Source organism: Chinchilla lanigera, unplaced genomic scaffold (assembly GCF_000276665.1).
Source record: "Chinchilla lanigera isolate Chin_1 unplaced genomic scaffold, ChiLan1.0 scaffold00006, whole genome shotgun sequence".
In the NCBI taxonomy this organism is placed as follows: domain Eukaryota; kingdom Metazoa; phylum Chordata; class Mammalia; order Rodentia; family Chinchillidae; genus Chinchilla; species Chinchilla lanigera.
Window position 1 is genome coordinate 30,526,962 of NW_004955407.1, and position 14,643 is coordinate 30,541,604.

At 35.7% G+C, this 14,643-nt stretch overlaps 1 protein-coding gene across 1 annotated transcript; it reads right to left on the reverse strand.

Annotated features, from left to right (window-relative positions):
- Positions 1-506: 506 nt before the first annotated feature.
- LOC102011504 (keratin-associated protein 8-1) lies at positions 507-1,053 on the reverse strand. The gene has a single exon (XM_005375654.1). It carries the CDS (start codon positions 1,023-1,025, stop codon positions 834-836), a length of 192 nt encoding a protein of 63 aa, XP_005375711.1. The 5' UTR covers positions 1,026-1,053; the 3' UTR covers positions 507-833.
- Between the last annotated feature and the right edge of the window lie 13,590 nt (positions 1,054-14,643).

The following is a 14,643-nucleotide window of genomic DNA, read 5'->3' on the forward strand; positions in this document are numbered from 1 at the left end:
CAATGCCAGACTCCAAAAGGATGGGTACATTTGTAAAATAATATTCCAGGGTTCTTAAATAGGATACAATGTACTTTATTCTGCAATAATTAGTGCCTGGGAAAGATCACCGTGAGTTTAATGTGCACTAACAGAGGAATAACTGAAAAAGTCTCTCAGTTTTCTTGGGGAAGGTGAGATGAGATGAGAAGGTGACATGAAGCTCCTGACATGGGATGAGACGTTCTGCCAAGTACTCTGATTCCTGGAAACTCCCTCCTTTCTTTCCTTGTCCCTTTACAGCATGCATGCTTAATTAATTCAGAGTAAAGTTCAAATAGGAAACATTTTTCAGCACTAGACACCCACCCTTGTGACGGTTTATCACACGAGATTAAGGATTATTTGCCCTTCAGTGCTCCTGATGCCTGTGTGTGAAAACAGTAAATCCACCTCCCCACCATTCAATGTTTTAGAAATTATGCACATACTAAGAAAGAAAACTGCACTCAAGAATGAGAATATGATGCAAGCTGAAACAAATTTATTGAGAATTTGAGAGACACATCCACAACTTCTTCAAGACAAGAAGCATGAGTGTATCTCAAAAGTAATACTTGTCGGGATGGTTGTCAAGATTCTGAAACTGTCCCAGCAAACATCAGGAAGTCGTCTTGAGGCATCATCGGATCTTTCAGTTTCCTCTTTGGAATTCTGATGCTGGGTCTGGAAAGCAGCCACTTGGAGGTCGGTGAGCAAATGAGCATGAAAGAGGTAGGTAGAGCAGGAACCTCGAGATGTGCCACTCCATCTTCAGAGGAAAGAAGATTCTATGCCTAAGGGACTTCAGGAAATCAGTAGAGAGCAAATGGCCAGTAGCGTCTGTAGTTGTAAATCCCAGATCCATTATAGCCATAGCCCAAGCCATAGCCTACTGGGGAATAGGTACTGCCATAGCCACAACCAACGCTGTACCCCAGAGGGTAGCCGTAGCTGCCCCAGTAGCATCCGGGGAAGGCAGCATCAGAGAAGTTGTTGAAGTACATGGTGTTGGGAGTGGAGTGCTTAGGTAGCAGGAGAAGGTAGTGTGATGGATTCTCTGGTCTCAGAACCCTCTTTATATACCCTGACTCTGAGGTGTGGCAGAAAAATATAACGCCTTCATTTTCATTCTTGACACCAATTTGCACTTCTAAAAGCTCATTAATTTGTTTTGCTCTTGCTTAAGACTGCTCTCGAGTGACATAATGCAGGGAGCAGATTCCTTCAAACAAAGTATGCACCTCGCTAAAAAAAATTATTGCAGTTACTTCAAAGCACTCGGTCTTAAAGACCCCATGTATAATTCTCTGTAAGCAGGCTTTAGTAACGCTAAGGAAGATTCTGATGTTAGTTCTTCTGTGGTCTTTGCACTCTCTGAATTTCTACAACAATGCAGAGCTGGAATTCAATAAATATGTATTGGATTCATTCATATATGAAATAATAAATAGATAATTAAACTATCTCAAAAATCAAAGTACTTCTTAGTATCCACTCGCTTAAAGAATTATCTTTTTGGCATATTCAGGACAAATACTGCAGGGTTTACATTTTCTCTTTAAAATTTTCCATCTACATCTACTCGGTATAGGAAACTGGTTTAAAAATTAATCTTAATTATAGTCATCACTTGAACTATAACTAACATCACAGTTCTGAACCACTGCTTGAATTCATAATCTTGTAATTAAAAATAGTGTGAGGATCAGTCCCAAAAATGTGTGTCAAACAAGTATGATCCATTGATCTAATATACTTTGAATAGTAAATATGGAAAATAAAAACACAGAAAAATGAGTAAATGATTTTATCTTATATCAATATGTGATACAACCACCATTGTTAATTCCCTACCACTTTGTTTGTAACTCTGTATTGTCTGTATTGTGCTTGTGATATGTTGTAAAATGTTGTATGTCTGTTAATGTTTCCCTCCTTTTATTTTTAAAATAAAAAAAATAATAATAGTAATAATAATAAAAATGATTTTATCTTAAAATGCAGACTATTTTTCAATTACATCTCACGAAGCGAGATTATCTGACAAATGTGATGATCTTGGGAAAGATCAGGTGTATATTAAATTAATATTATTTCGGTTTTAGACTGATTATGCACCCCAGGATAGAAAAAAAAGGAAGTCATTCCTCTTTAAGTAGATACTTAGTTCTCATTTTATTTCCCTCTGGATTAAAGAAGAAATAAGGTTGATTAAAACTATCTTGGCTTATACAAGACCTGATCAATTATTCCCAGGTGCCTGTGTTTTGATTCCCCACATGGGCACTGATGACAGAACTTTCAGAAAACATGGCAAATAAGGGTACCTGGCACAGAAAAAGAAAGACCAAAATGAGTCATTTTAGAAGATTACAAAACACATAAGTGTTACACGCTGGTCCCCTAAATTTTACTTAATATCCCAAAGGTAACTTTGTTCCTTTCTTTCAGCAGAAAGGGTGGCCTGGGATGAATCCAAAGACAAGGTGAGCCTCTTGAAGAAACACAAAATCAAGCCTGCATCTAACCACTAATTGGTTAATTACAGCTGAGGCATTTTCAAAAACACCCACAGTGCTGCCCCACCACACTGCCTTATAAATAAAGATATGTAGCTGCCCATGGTGGTGATTCAGTATTTAAAACTGAAGCACTTCAAGTGATTTATAGCTAAGTAAAACCAGGGAATTAAAATTAGCTTCGTTCCTAAGTATAAAGATATTCAACCTCTGATCATTTGCTAAGACGCGTACAATAATCTGCATTATATTTCTACCGTCATCACGTTGCTCCATCTCATGGTTAAAACAGGTCACATTTGGGGGAAATGGCCATTTTAAAAGTTGTATTCGTACAATGTAGAAAGAAATCATCTGAACTGGGGCCAGTGTTCAATTACGATGTCCTGTTTAAATAAGCTCCTCTCTACAAATACACAGCTTTGTACAGGAGGAGAAATGGTGAACGAAAATGAAAACATAACATCACTTTTCAAATATCAAAGCTTTTTTAAATAAAGCTGGGAAGGGAGGTTTAAGAAAGGGGAGGGGAATGGGAAAAATAAGCTGCAAAATACATCACATACAGGTATAAATTCCTTATGATGAATGTTATCATTATATATATCTAAAACATAGCAATAAAATGAAAAGTAAATAAATAAATAAAATGTAAACCTATATACAAGAAGCAGTGAGAATTTTCTCTAAAAATCTCACAGAAAATCCTAACAAGAGAAGGTGGCAGAGAAACACATTATTAAAAAACAAATCATTAAAAAATATGAATACCTGCCTTAACCCTGTGTAGGGCCAATGGAAGGATTATTCTCATGTTTTTCAAAGGAGAATCTAGGTTTCATAGATTCTAGGTTTCATTTGATATTGCAAGTTCTCTTTAAGAAAAATAACTCAATGTTAATATATAATTATATATTTGTTAATATATAAAAATAGTAACACTGACCAAATCACAAATATTACACAATTCAGGTGAAAATAATTATATTTACTACTTTATTGCGTGATAAACTTCTGTAATGTTTCTGTTTCCCATAGACTAGCTTCTGGATCCATTATATCAATTGTTTTCTTAGTCTCTACTATCACACTGTGCTGGATGCCTCAGGACAAATTCATCCTAAAATAGGAGCTCTGGCGCTATGCCCTTGTGACACATATTCTGGTTGAACTGAGGGAGTACGTGGCAGAATTCTTGAATGTCATTTCCATAGAAGAATGACTTCTTATCTACTTAAAAAGGAGTTTAGTTGGATATGAAAGTGACTACAATCCACATAAATCTATTCTTTAAACATATCTCTAATTCAGCTTCTTCTAAGTTAGTTCCTAAAAATTCCCACAGATCTTCAACACCACACAATACAGGAAAATGGCAATTGTAGGGAGCTCTGGGTGTAAAGAGCACCAGTCTGCACCAGTTAAAATGTCATCTCTTGTAAATTCCCTCCAGTACAGACTCATGTGATATGGTAGTTCACAAAAATGGAAAGATATATTCTCATATACAAAATGGCATTGTATGAGAGTAATCCTTTTCAGATATTTGGTTGATATACATTTCAATACCCTTTGCTATTTTAATAGCAATGCTAAATGTTTAATAGAAATTTTGATTTCTCTTTTTGTATTTGATTTTGATAAGAACAAATACAGTGAAAAATGTTACTCTTTCATTGCCTACAAAGAGCAAGAAATCTGTTGTGCACAGATTTCAGAAATAGAGTCAATTTTGATATGCACAAAATAATCCTTGCTCTATGAGCCTAAAATATAATATTTTGAGCTTAAAATATTATAATTCACTTGAATGACAGAATAAATAGAACAAAATGTTTTGTTTGTATCAGTTTGCATTTTTGTTAGATATATTTGCAGTACATAATATTTACATTGCTTGTGTGGAATTGCCACATATATGTAACACATATCAATTCCTCTGTTCATTCCCTTAACCTCCCCCTACCTCCTTTCTCCATCTCTTCATTCCTTTCTCATTTGGAAAAGCTCTATCTCCCTACTTCCTATTATCTATCTTTTATTTTGTTCTTTATTTATATTTTGGGTTTCTCATGTAAGAGAAACCATGCAATATTTAAGCATTTGTGTCTGATTTATCTCATTTAAAACTATGATCTCAAAGTGTATATATTTTCCTACAAATGACTTAAGTTTATCTTTCTTTGTGACTCAAGTTTACCCAGCTTTGTAGTACTCTATAATATATAAATGCCACATTTTCTTTAACCATTTATCTGTTGATGGATATTCCAGAAGTTTCCAAGATTTAGCTATTGTGAATTGTGCTACTATAATATGGATGGACACATATCACTGTGATGTCTTTAATTCCTTTTGCAAGATACTTAGAAGGGCAATAGCTAGGTCAGATGGGATTCCCCATACTCACTTGTACAGTGGTAGTACCAGCTTACACTTGCACAAACAGTGAAGACTCCCTATCTCCCTACAGCCTCACCAGCATTTGCTACTATTTGAATTCTTGAAGATAGTCATTCTTTCCGCAGTGAGATGAAATCTCAGCATTGTTTTCATTAACATTTCTTGATTGGCCAATGATGCTGAACATTTTTTCCAGTATTCATCCCCTATTTGCTTTTCTTTATCTAACAAGTGTCTATTCATTTCAGACAAGATCGGGCACATTCAGGGTAGTATGGCTGTAGACTCTATTCATTTCAGACACCAATGTTTTATTGACTCTTTCATTTGTGGGGCCCTAATTCTTTTGAATTCTTTATGTATTCTAGATATTAATCCTTAGTCTGAAGAGTAGCTGGCAAAATTTTTCCCATTCTATAGGTTATCTCTTCATTCTGCTGCCTGCTCCCTTTGTTGTGCAGAAGTTTTAAGTTCAATACGATCCCATTTGTTGACCCTTGGTATTATTTCTTGTGCAACTGGGGTTCTGATCAGAATGTCCTTGCCTATGCGTATGTCTTCAAAAGTTTTGCCTATTTTGTCTTCTTGCAGATTAAGTGTTTCTGTCTTAATATGTGGATCTTTGATCCATTTTGATTTTACTTTAATATGCGGTGAAAGATACTCATCTAGCTTTAACCTTCTAATAATGTTAATTTGACTGCTTCCTTTTCTTTTATTTCTTTCTCTTGCATAACTGTGCTAGCTAATATTTCAAAGACTGTGTTGAACAAGAATGGTGATAGTGGATATCCTTGTCTTGCTCCTGATTTTAGCAGGAAAGCTTTCAGCTTTTCCTCATTTAATATGATGTTGGCAATGAGTTTGTCATAAAGGGCAATTTAAGTTCATCTCTCTCAATAGTTATGCCAAAGCTTTAATAATAAAAGCTCTAAAACCTAATCAAAAGACATAGAGTATGAGGTTGAATAAGAAGTAATGCCATGGTATTTGCTTTCTACAAAAAAACTCTTCCCTTTTTAAGTAAAAATATTAAGAAAGATATTCTATACAAATAGAAAACAAAAGAGAGAGGAAAAAGCTACAGTTATGCAATACGTGTCTTAAGTAAAAAACTATAACAGAAAGCAAATTAAGTCAGTATATATTGATAAAGGGGTCAATTCATCAATAAATATGATCATTCTCAATGTAAACATACCCAACATCAGAGCTCCAAAATATCAAAAAAAAACTACTAAGAGATTCAAAGGGAGAAATAGACAATAACATAATTAAAGCAGGAGATTCCAATAATCCATTTTCAATGCTGAATTAAATTATTTAGATGGGAATCAAATAAAGAAACACTGAATCTGAAGTAGCTTTACTAAATGGATCTAACAAACATACAAACATTTCATTTAAGAGTGACAGTATTTTTTTCAAGTACACGCATAACATTCTCCAGGGCAGATCATATCTTAAGCCAAAAAGCAAGTCTTAAGAAGTTTAGGAAGCCTGAAATCATAATAAGCATCATTTCCAACTACACTGGTGTAAAACTAGAAAATTAGTAACAAAGGTAAACTGAAAAATCTTAAATATGTAGAAATAACACCTTTCTCCAGTGGATCAAAGGGAAAATCAAAAATTATATTGAGACAAATAACACTGAAAACAAACACACTAAAATTTAGGTACTGCAGCAAAAGGAGCTTTAAAAGAGAAATTTATGAAAATAGTAAACTATATTGAGGTGAAGAAAAAAGATTTGAAACAAACAACCTAACTTTGCACTTCAAGGAACTAGAACAAAACAAGGCCAAAGTTAGTAGAAGAAATGAAACAAAAAATAATACATGTATAAATGAAATAGAGTTTACAAAACAGTGGAAAAGATGATTAACATTGAGAGCTTTTTAATGCTAAACATAACTAGACAAAGAAAAAGGAAGGAAAGATTAAAATCAGAAATAATAGAAAATGTTATAACTGATACCATAGAAATGCAAAGTCATGAGCTCACTATGAACAAAAATTTGGATAACCTAGAAGAAATGGATAAACCCCTAGAAACATGAAACCTACCAAAAATAAATGATGAAAAAATAGAAAAGATGAGCTGTCTAGCACTAAGTAATGAGGCTGACACAGTAAGATAGCTCCCAAAAAAGAAAACTCCAAAGACAGATGTCCTCACTGTTGAATTCTAGAAAACATTTAAAGAATACCAATCTTTCTCAAACACTTTCCAAGAATGGAAATGGTAGGGAACACTTCCAAGCTCATTTTTAGATACCAATATTACCCTGATACAAAAGTCAGACCAAGATCCCAGAAGAAGAAAATCATAGACAAGTATCCTAGTGAATATAGATGTAAAACCACTCAACAGAATACTGGCAAACCAAATTCAACAACTCCTTAAAAGGATCATACAGCATGATCCAATGGTATCTATCCCTACTATGAAAAAATGGTTCCACATAGACACAAACAAATATATGTGATAAATCCCATCAACAGAACAAGGGATAAAAAATATGATCATCTCAATAGATGGAGAAAGAGAATTTGACCAAAATTTGACATCACTTGTAGTGAAAACTCTGAGAAAAAAGAGGTAGAAAAGGAATGCACCGTAATCTGAACAACTAATTTGATGAGAATAATGTGCAACATAACAACCATTGTTGAATTCCTACCATCTTGTTTGGTGAAAATCTGTATCATTTACAATTTTTTTGTTTTTATTTTTTATTCTCTTTAATGATTTTATTAATCTTGAATTCTTACATCTGGTAATCTGAGCAACTTAGATGAAGATAAAAATATGTAATATAACAACTGCTGTTGATCCCTACCGTTTTGTTCTGAAGTCCTATACCAATCTTGTTGTTTTCGCTGTTTTGTTTTTCTCTGTGCTGTTGGCAGTTTGTTATTCTTTTTTTTTAAATTCATTTTAAAATTAAAAAGTAAGTAGCACTCTTAGAAAGAAAACAAAATGAAGTATTTCCGTAGCTTCTATTGGTTGCTAGACTTTCTTTGTAACACTATCTGAAAATCCCCAAATCACCCTACTTCAGAAGTATTGTTTCATTTATTCAAACTTGACCTGCACCGTCCTGTTCTCTTACATTTTCACATGCTATTATTTTCCTTGTTCCCTTCTATGCAGCTCGCTGTGACTTTCAGATGCCAGCTCAGTCACTTCCTCGGGAGGACTTGCTACCTTCCTTGATGAAGCACACCTAAAACACCATAACAGGCCACCACCTTCCTCACAACTGTAGCACTTACCATAGTTGCTATTTTACATGTAATTGTATGACTGATGTCTCTTTTCCTCATATGCTTGTTTCCATGACAGCAAAAATAATATTTTTAGGTATTCTTCATTTCTCAGTGCCTACCCTACTACTGAGCAGAATTTAGGTTCTCAGTTGAGTATTCATTGAATGAATTAATTAATGAAACAATATTCTAAACCGAAGTTGGCTACTCGCTAGCTGTGAGAATTTAAGCAAATTGCTTTTCAGGGCTCAAACCACTCGGCTATAAAATGAGATGCGTTGACTTCTGGGGACTTATTGCCCTACATATTGTATGATTCTGCCATAAAAATCACTGATAAGTCAAGATTACTATTCAATCCTCTCTCATTAGAATTTGGTCAATTAAGCATCTGACTCCAGAGAGCACTTTGCTCACCTTATTACGCATCCTGCTAAGATAAACTAATGAGGTCCCAGCAGCCATCACTTTAAAAGCTAAGTGCAGTGGTGGGGATCTCAGAAGAGAATTGCTGGAACCTCTAAGCCATGATAGTCTTGAAAGGTTATTCAGTGGGAGAATCTCTAAGATCGTTGCTTAAATTGTGAACTTCTGACTCCACTCTATGGATTCTGATTCCATGATGCTAGGATGGGACCAAGAAGTCTTCACTTTTAAGAAGAGATCAGGTGATTCCGATATAGGTGATGTTTTAATAATAATCAGATAAATTTATGGTATTCTATGAGAAAGTACCTGACAAGCTGTCCTCTTTAACAAAACAAAATAATTGAATGTGAAATGGTGAAGGACTATAAAAAAGACCATCCCTTCGAGGCTTACTAACCAGAGTTGATGGGGTTTATCATTCTATGCAACTTTGTTTACTGGGGGATGTTTGGCAATGTTCAAGGCACTTTTGTCACTGAGAGTAAGGAGTGGTGTCACTTAGCACCTAAATGGACAGAGACCAGGGAAGCTTTCAAACATATAATGTACAAGATCTTAATGAGAATTATCTGGATCAAAATGTCAATAAAGCCCAGGTAAAGAAACACTAGTTTAAAGTCAAAACCACATCAAGTCAGATATAATTGCCAGGCAATATAGCAGAAAAGGATCACATGGCAGGGCCAGAAATTGCTGAACAAGTCTTGGGGCTAATTGAAGGCACAGTTTCAGTCGCTTATTATTGCTGTACTTTTGAGGCTAAGCCACATTTGTGAGGCTCTTTGGTTAATTGTCAAGCAAGAGGCTTATTAATAAAGCTTACTGTTTGATGTAGAAGTCATGTGGCTTTCTTAAGAAGCAATGCAATACTACAGGGCCTGGATATGTAGAGATTCAGAGACTCTTGTCAGAAACACTCCTTACAAGATTCACAGTCCACACAAAAATGGTCTTCCCAACAAAGTACATTTTTGCTGCAAGATTTTCTTCACTGCTAAGACATGAAGGTCACTTTTAGCATCTCTTCCTCTATTCTTGGGAGGGCAAAGTAGAAGACTAAACCCCTTTGCTGTGTCACAAAAGCAGTGTTACAGCCAGCACCTAAAACATGGAGTTGCAAGGTGAATGAGAGGCCGCAAGGGTAAAATACAAGAAATAATGATGTTCTCTGAGAACTCAGGGCTAAGACAGATTCACTGATAGATTCCCCCTCCTCACTCATTGGCTGGTCTCTGGAAGGCCAAATGACATGTCCTTCTCATGATTTCCAAACCACATTCCCATTACTGCTAAGGAACAAATGGACTGGTAATCCCACCCTGCCAAAAGCACCATTGTTCAAGCTCTTTGCTGACCAAAACTAAATACAAGAGCAAATGTAAGTTTAAATTCAAATGTCATTACTAGTGTTCTACAGCTTATCTTAAGGAAAAACTTGAAAATTCTGAAGTTGCACTGCAGTGCTTTCGACCCAGAAGCTTCAAAGTGGAAATAATAAGGCACATTTGTAAAGCAGATTACTGGGGGAAGCATGATTGAAAAGAGAAAAAAGGAGGAACAGGACACAGTAGTGCAAATACCATTGTCAAAGATAATGTCAGAAGCCTCAGAGGTAAGTCACTAAAAAGAAATTGTGTCTGAGAAATAACAGCATATTTTCAGAGACAACAATGCTTAACGCATTTAGGAGTTTTATAGAATACTCAAAAAGCTCCCTGCCTAGCAGATCTCAGAAAAGAAATATTTCCTTTTATCTAATCCCATCTCCTGCTACAATTTAAGTGTCTTTTCTCTATTCTCAGTGGAAATGAAAAACAGAATCAAGTTTTCCTATATATGGCAGTAAAAAATAGAACAAAGCAACAAGAAAAATGACTTTAAAGAAAACATTCTTTTTCATGAAAATGTTAATAGCATTTCATTGGCACTTTAAAAATCAACAGTGAGGTGTATGTATCTCCTTCTCTGCCTCCTTTGGGAAGAGAATCCTAGTGCTCAAATTTTATGTGCATATAAATCTCCAGTGGATCTTGCTAAAGCATGGAGGCTCATTTAGCAAAGAGGAACCCAGGAATCTGTACTTTGGATATGATCCCAGCTGATGCCCATGTTTCATAGAAACAGAACATATTTTTAGTAGCAAGGCATTGGGCTATTTCCTTAAGGATTTTAAAAAATTATATTAATTTAACAAACATTTATCATGAGTGTAAACATTGAATAAAACATGGTGCTTGACTTCCAGAAATTTGCAGAACACACAAGGTAGTCAGCCAATCAGAACTGCAAAGTAATCATGGCACCACAAGGAAGAAAAGATCACTCTCAACAACACTCATGGCAAACCAGAGCATTCTTTTCTTCCAGTGCACAATTTCCAGAGGCCAAATCCAATGAAGTCGCACTGTAACAATAAGTAAGAAAAAAGCGAGACCAATCTGTGTCGTGTCTGAGAACAGGAAGAAGCAAGAACAATATGAAGAACAATAAAAACTCCATGTCACCCTTGTAACTGGTGTTTCTTTATCAGTTACATTTTATCCTTTTTTCATTCCCTAAATGAAAATTATTAAAACAGCAATCATGAAATAAGACTGCCTTTTGCTAGCTCTTGTGGAAAGAATAATGGTCTCCCAAGGGAGTCACCATCCTAACCCTCAGAAGTGGTGAATGGGTTTATTCATGTCAAGGGGAAATAAATATACAGAGATTATCCTGAGTTATCAAGGTGGACTCCATGTAATCATGAGTATCTTGGAATGAATGAGGAAGGCAGAACGTCACTATCAGAACCTTGGAGAGAGATAAGAGGCTTTGGTGCTATTGTTAAAGAGGGAAAGGCAGCGCGAACCAGGGCTCCTGGGGCAGTCTCTAGGAACTGGAAAAGGTAAGGAAACGGATTCTCCTCTAGGGCTGCCAGGATGAACGCAGTCCTTCCAACACTTGTTTCCAGCCAGTAAGACATACTCTGAACTTCTGATATCCAGAATTGTAAGAAGTTACATTTGTGTTGTTTTAAACCATTAAATTTTGGGCAATTAATTACAGTAGCAATGGAAAATAAATATAATACTCAATTTGGGAAGTAATTCAACCTCCTTTAATCCTTTCAGATAGCACGATTCAATCCCAAATCCTGTCATAAACCCCTCCTAACACCCTCTTACAGTTTTTTATGTTCTCCTGGTCTCTAGTGCCTCAATAAGTTAACTAACCCAACTTGGTTTGGCTATAGGTGCATTCTTGTGATCTTGGTTGGTGGGCATCCATAGTGTGGTTTAAATAATACAACATTAAAATAAGCAGAGATAAGACTTCTAAGTGGAACAAGAGAAGTTAGGGGATTGATCAGGACCATCTAGAGTCCATAGGAGTTCAGCAGATAAAAAATAGAGCAAAAAAGAACAAAGAACTCAGGTAGCCCTTCTTGCAAGAACAAGTCTGTTAAGAACATGTTAACAGTTTGCTAACAAGCATGTTAAGGAGAAGTAGAAAAATGAAACTAGAAAAAGGAGTAGACTTATGATCCCCTGATTAGTCTATCTCCTGAAAGCTGTAAGAAATTTTAAAAGTCACCAAAGAGTTTATAAAAAAAAAAAAAAACAGCTACCTGACACAATTTACATTTTGAGAGATTATTGTGTTCACCGTATGGAAGAAGAATTTGAGATAAACAAGAAGACCAGACAGGCAGCTGGCGTGGTGAACCATACCATCAATGATAGAGGTGTGAATTGAGGCAGAAGTATTAGAAGCAAAGGGCTAACAGCCTTTCTTAGAATGAGGAGGGAAAATCTAAGGACTTAGTACTGAGGTTAAAAATGGAACCTAGTAACTACTTTAAAAAATTGTTGACAGTCTTGTAAAAATGCTTAAGGATCTTCATAACTGCAGTTAGGGTCAAACACAGAATTGGAAGACACAGAATTAATGTTTTTGTCCTGTAAGTAGTGGCAGAACAATTGGTATGGAGGAAATCAGAAGACTTTTACTTGATACATGGACTCAACTCTCAATTTTCCCCTTTGCTAGATATTTACCCCCTTGGGCAAATTACTTAATCTCTATCAGTTTCTTCATGATACCAGTCTCCCAATATTGCCAGAGTTAAATAAAATTCTATTTACATATTTTGTAAACTGTAAATCATTATGTGAACACAGATGTAATTATTAATGGCATAAGAGGAGTCATTGTAAAGGGGTATTTCTTAGGAAGAATATAACATTCAAAGTGCTCTATAATATTTTTAGACTTGAAGGAATTAGAGTCAGATGCTCCTTGGTTAGATCATGGTTTTTTCTTTACAGATGAATGATGTGGTCTCAAACAAATGATTTAACTTTCCAATTTTGGTTTCCTCTTCAGTAATATGGTAGACAATGAAATATATTCCTATAAAATGTTATGCAAATAGTAAATTATCAATTATTCTGCCTGTCACATAGGTACTGAAAGGGAAAAAAGGAACACAAATTGTTCTACATTTTAAATCCTTTTTTGTCCCTCTTTAAGGGATTTTTATTTTTTAGATTCAAGGTGGCAGAGGGACCATAAGATTTCTCCTTTTTCCTTTTTTCCCAAAACACACTAAATTATAGTAAAGGAGTGAAAATAATAGAGGCCAATGATGAAATAGAGAATTCTAGGGACATATCAGTTGAAGAGAGTTTGAATGACTTCTTTTTTTCTCGCTTTCTCCAGGGGAGAGTGCACACACAGTCCGCCACTAACACAAATTATGCAGTGGAGTTTCCCACATTTCAGGAAATCACAGGGGTCAAGCACATCCGCAGTGCAATGGATGAGCCTCACCCCGGGGAAACCACCTTCGTGATCACAGTAACTCCCCTGCCAGTGAATGACTTCTTTTAATTTTAGAAGCTATATTTTTAATGCAATATATGCTCATGGACTTTCTAGACAGTATTTTAAAATACACAATCTCTCCTAAAGAAAATAGTCAACTACTAATAACATAAATAATTTTAATGTAAGTAGAATGTTACTAGATGTTAGTATAAAAGTTATCATCAGGTGCAATGTAGAGAAATCTGGGATTTTCCTGTAAAGAATAAAATAATCTTACTCTTGAGCCACTTGTTCAATAACATGCTGGTAATCTTCTGCTAGTTCTTGAAAGCTTTCTTCCAGCTGTTCATGTTGCATGCTTATTTCTATTTGGTTCATCCGATTTGCCAATTATTCTGGCCTGATACATTTTCTCATTTTAGCAAGATCTCTCTGCTTTTTCTTATAAGGGCTGACTAGTCTCTTACTATTCAGCCTGTAGCTTGTGTATTGCTCAAGGTCACTCATTGCAGTCACCAGCAGATGAAGAATTTTACAAACCCATCTAGCATGTTGTTTATTTATTTTGAACTTTTTCTGTGCTTCTATTATCATATCTTCATTGAATCTTGGCTTGAATTTTTCCCAGGAGAAACAAGGCAAATCTTGACAAAGCTTCACAAGCACAAAATCTCTTAATTTCATGTAACTTTTGGGTGGATCTTCCGCTGTCATATCAAGAACTGAAGGAAATGCAATGCAGTATCTGTGAACTGTTTCAGGAAGTTGAGCACCATGAAGAAACTGGCAAGGTATAAATGTAACACCAACACAGCACTAAAATTAGTTTATTTTCCTGAATTTTTCAATGATGGGAAAGAGATAGAAGGGAACTAGAAAGTAAGAGAAAGTCATAGCACAGTCCACAGGAAAAAGGTGACATAAGCGAAAGGTAAGCCAGTTGTTATGGTTTGTGTCTGAACGTCCCTTCAAAGCCCGGTGAAGTCATGGGGCAGGTTTCTAGAGTTATGATAGATTCCTGGATGTGAATGCTACACCCACCCTTGGACGGGTAGTTTGCATACAATGTAACATGGAGGGAAAGAGGCTGCTTGCCACTGCTCCTCCCTTTTGCTCTTGTTGCTTTTGCTGTCTTCTGCCGCTATGAACTGTTGCCTTCTGCCATGTGCCACTCTGCCTTGGA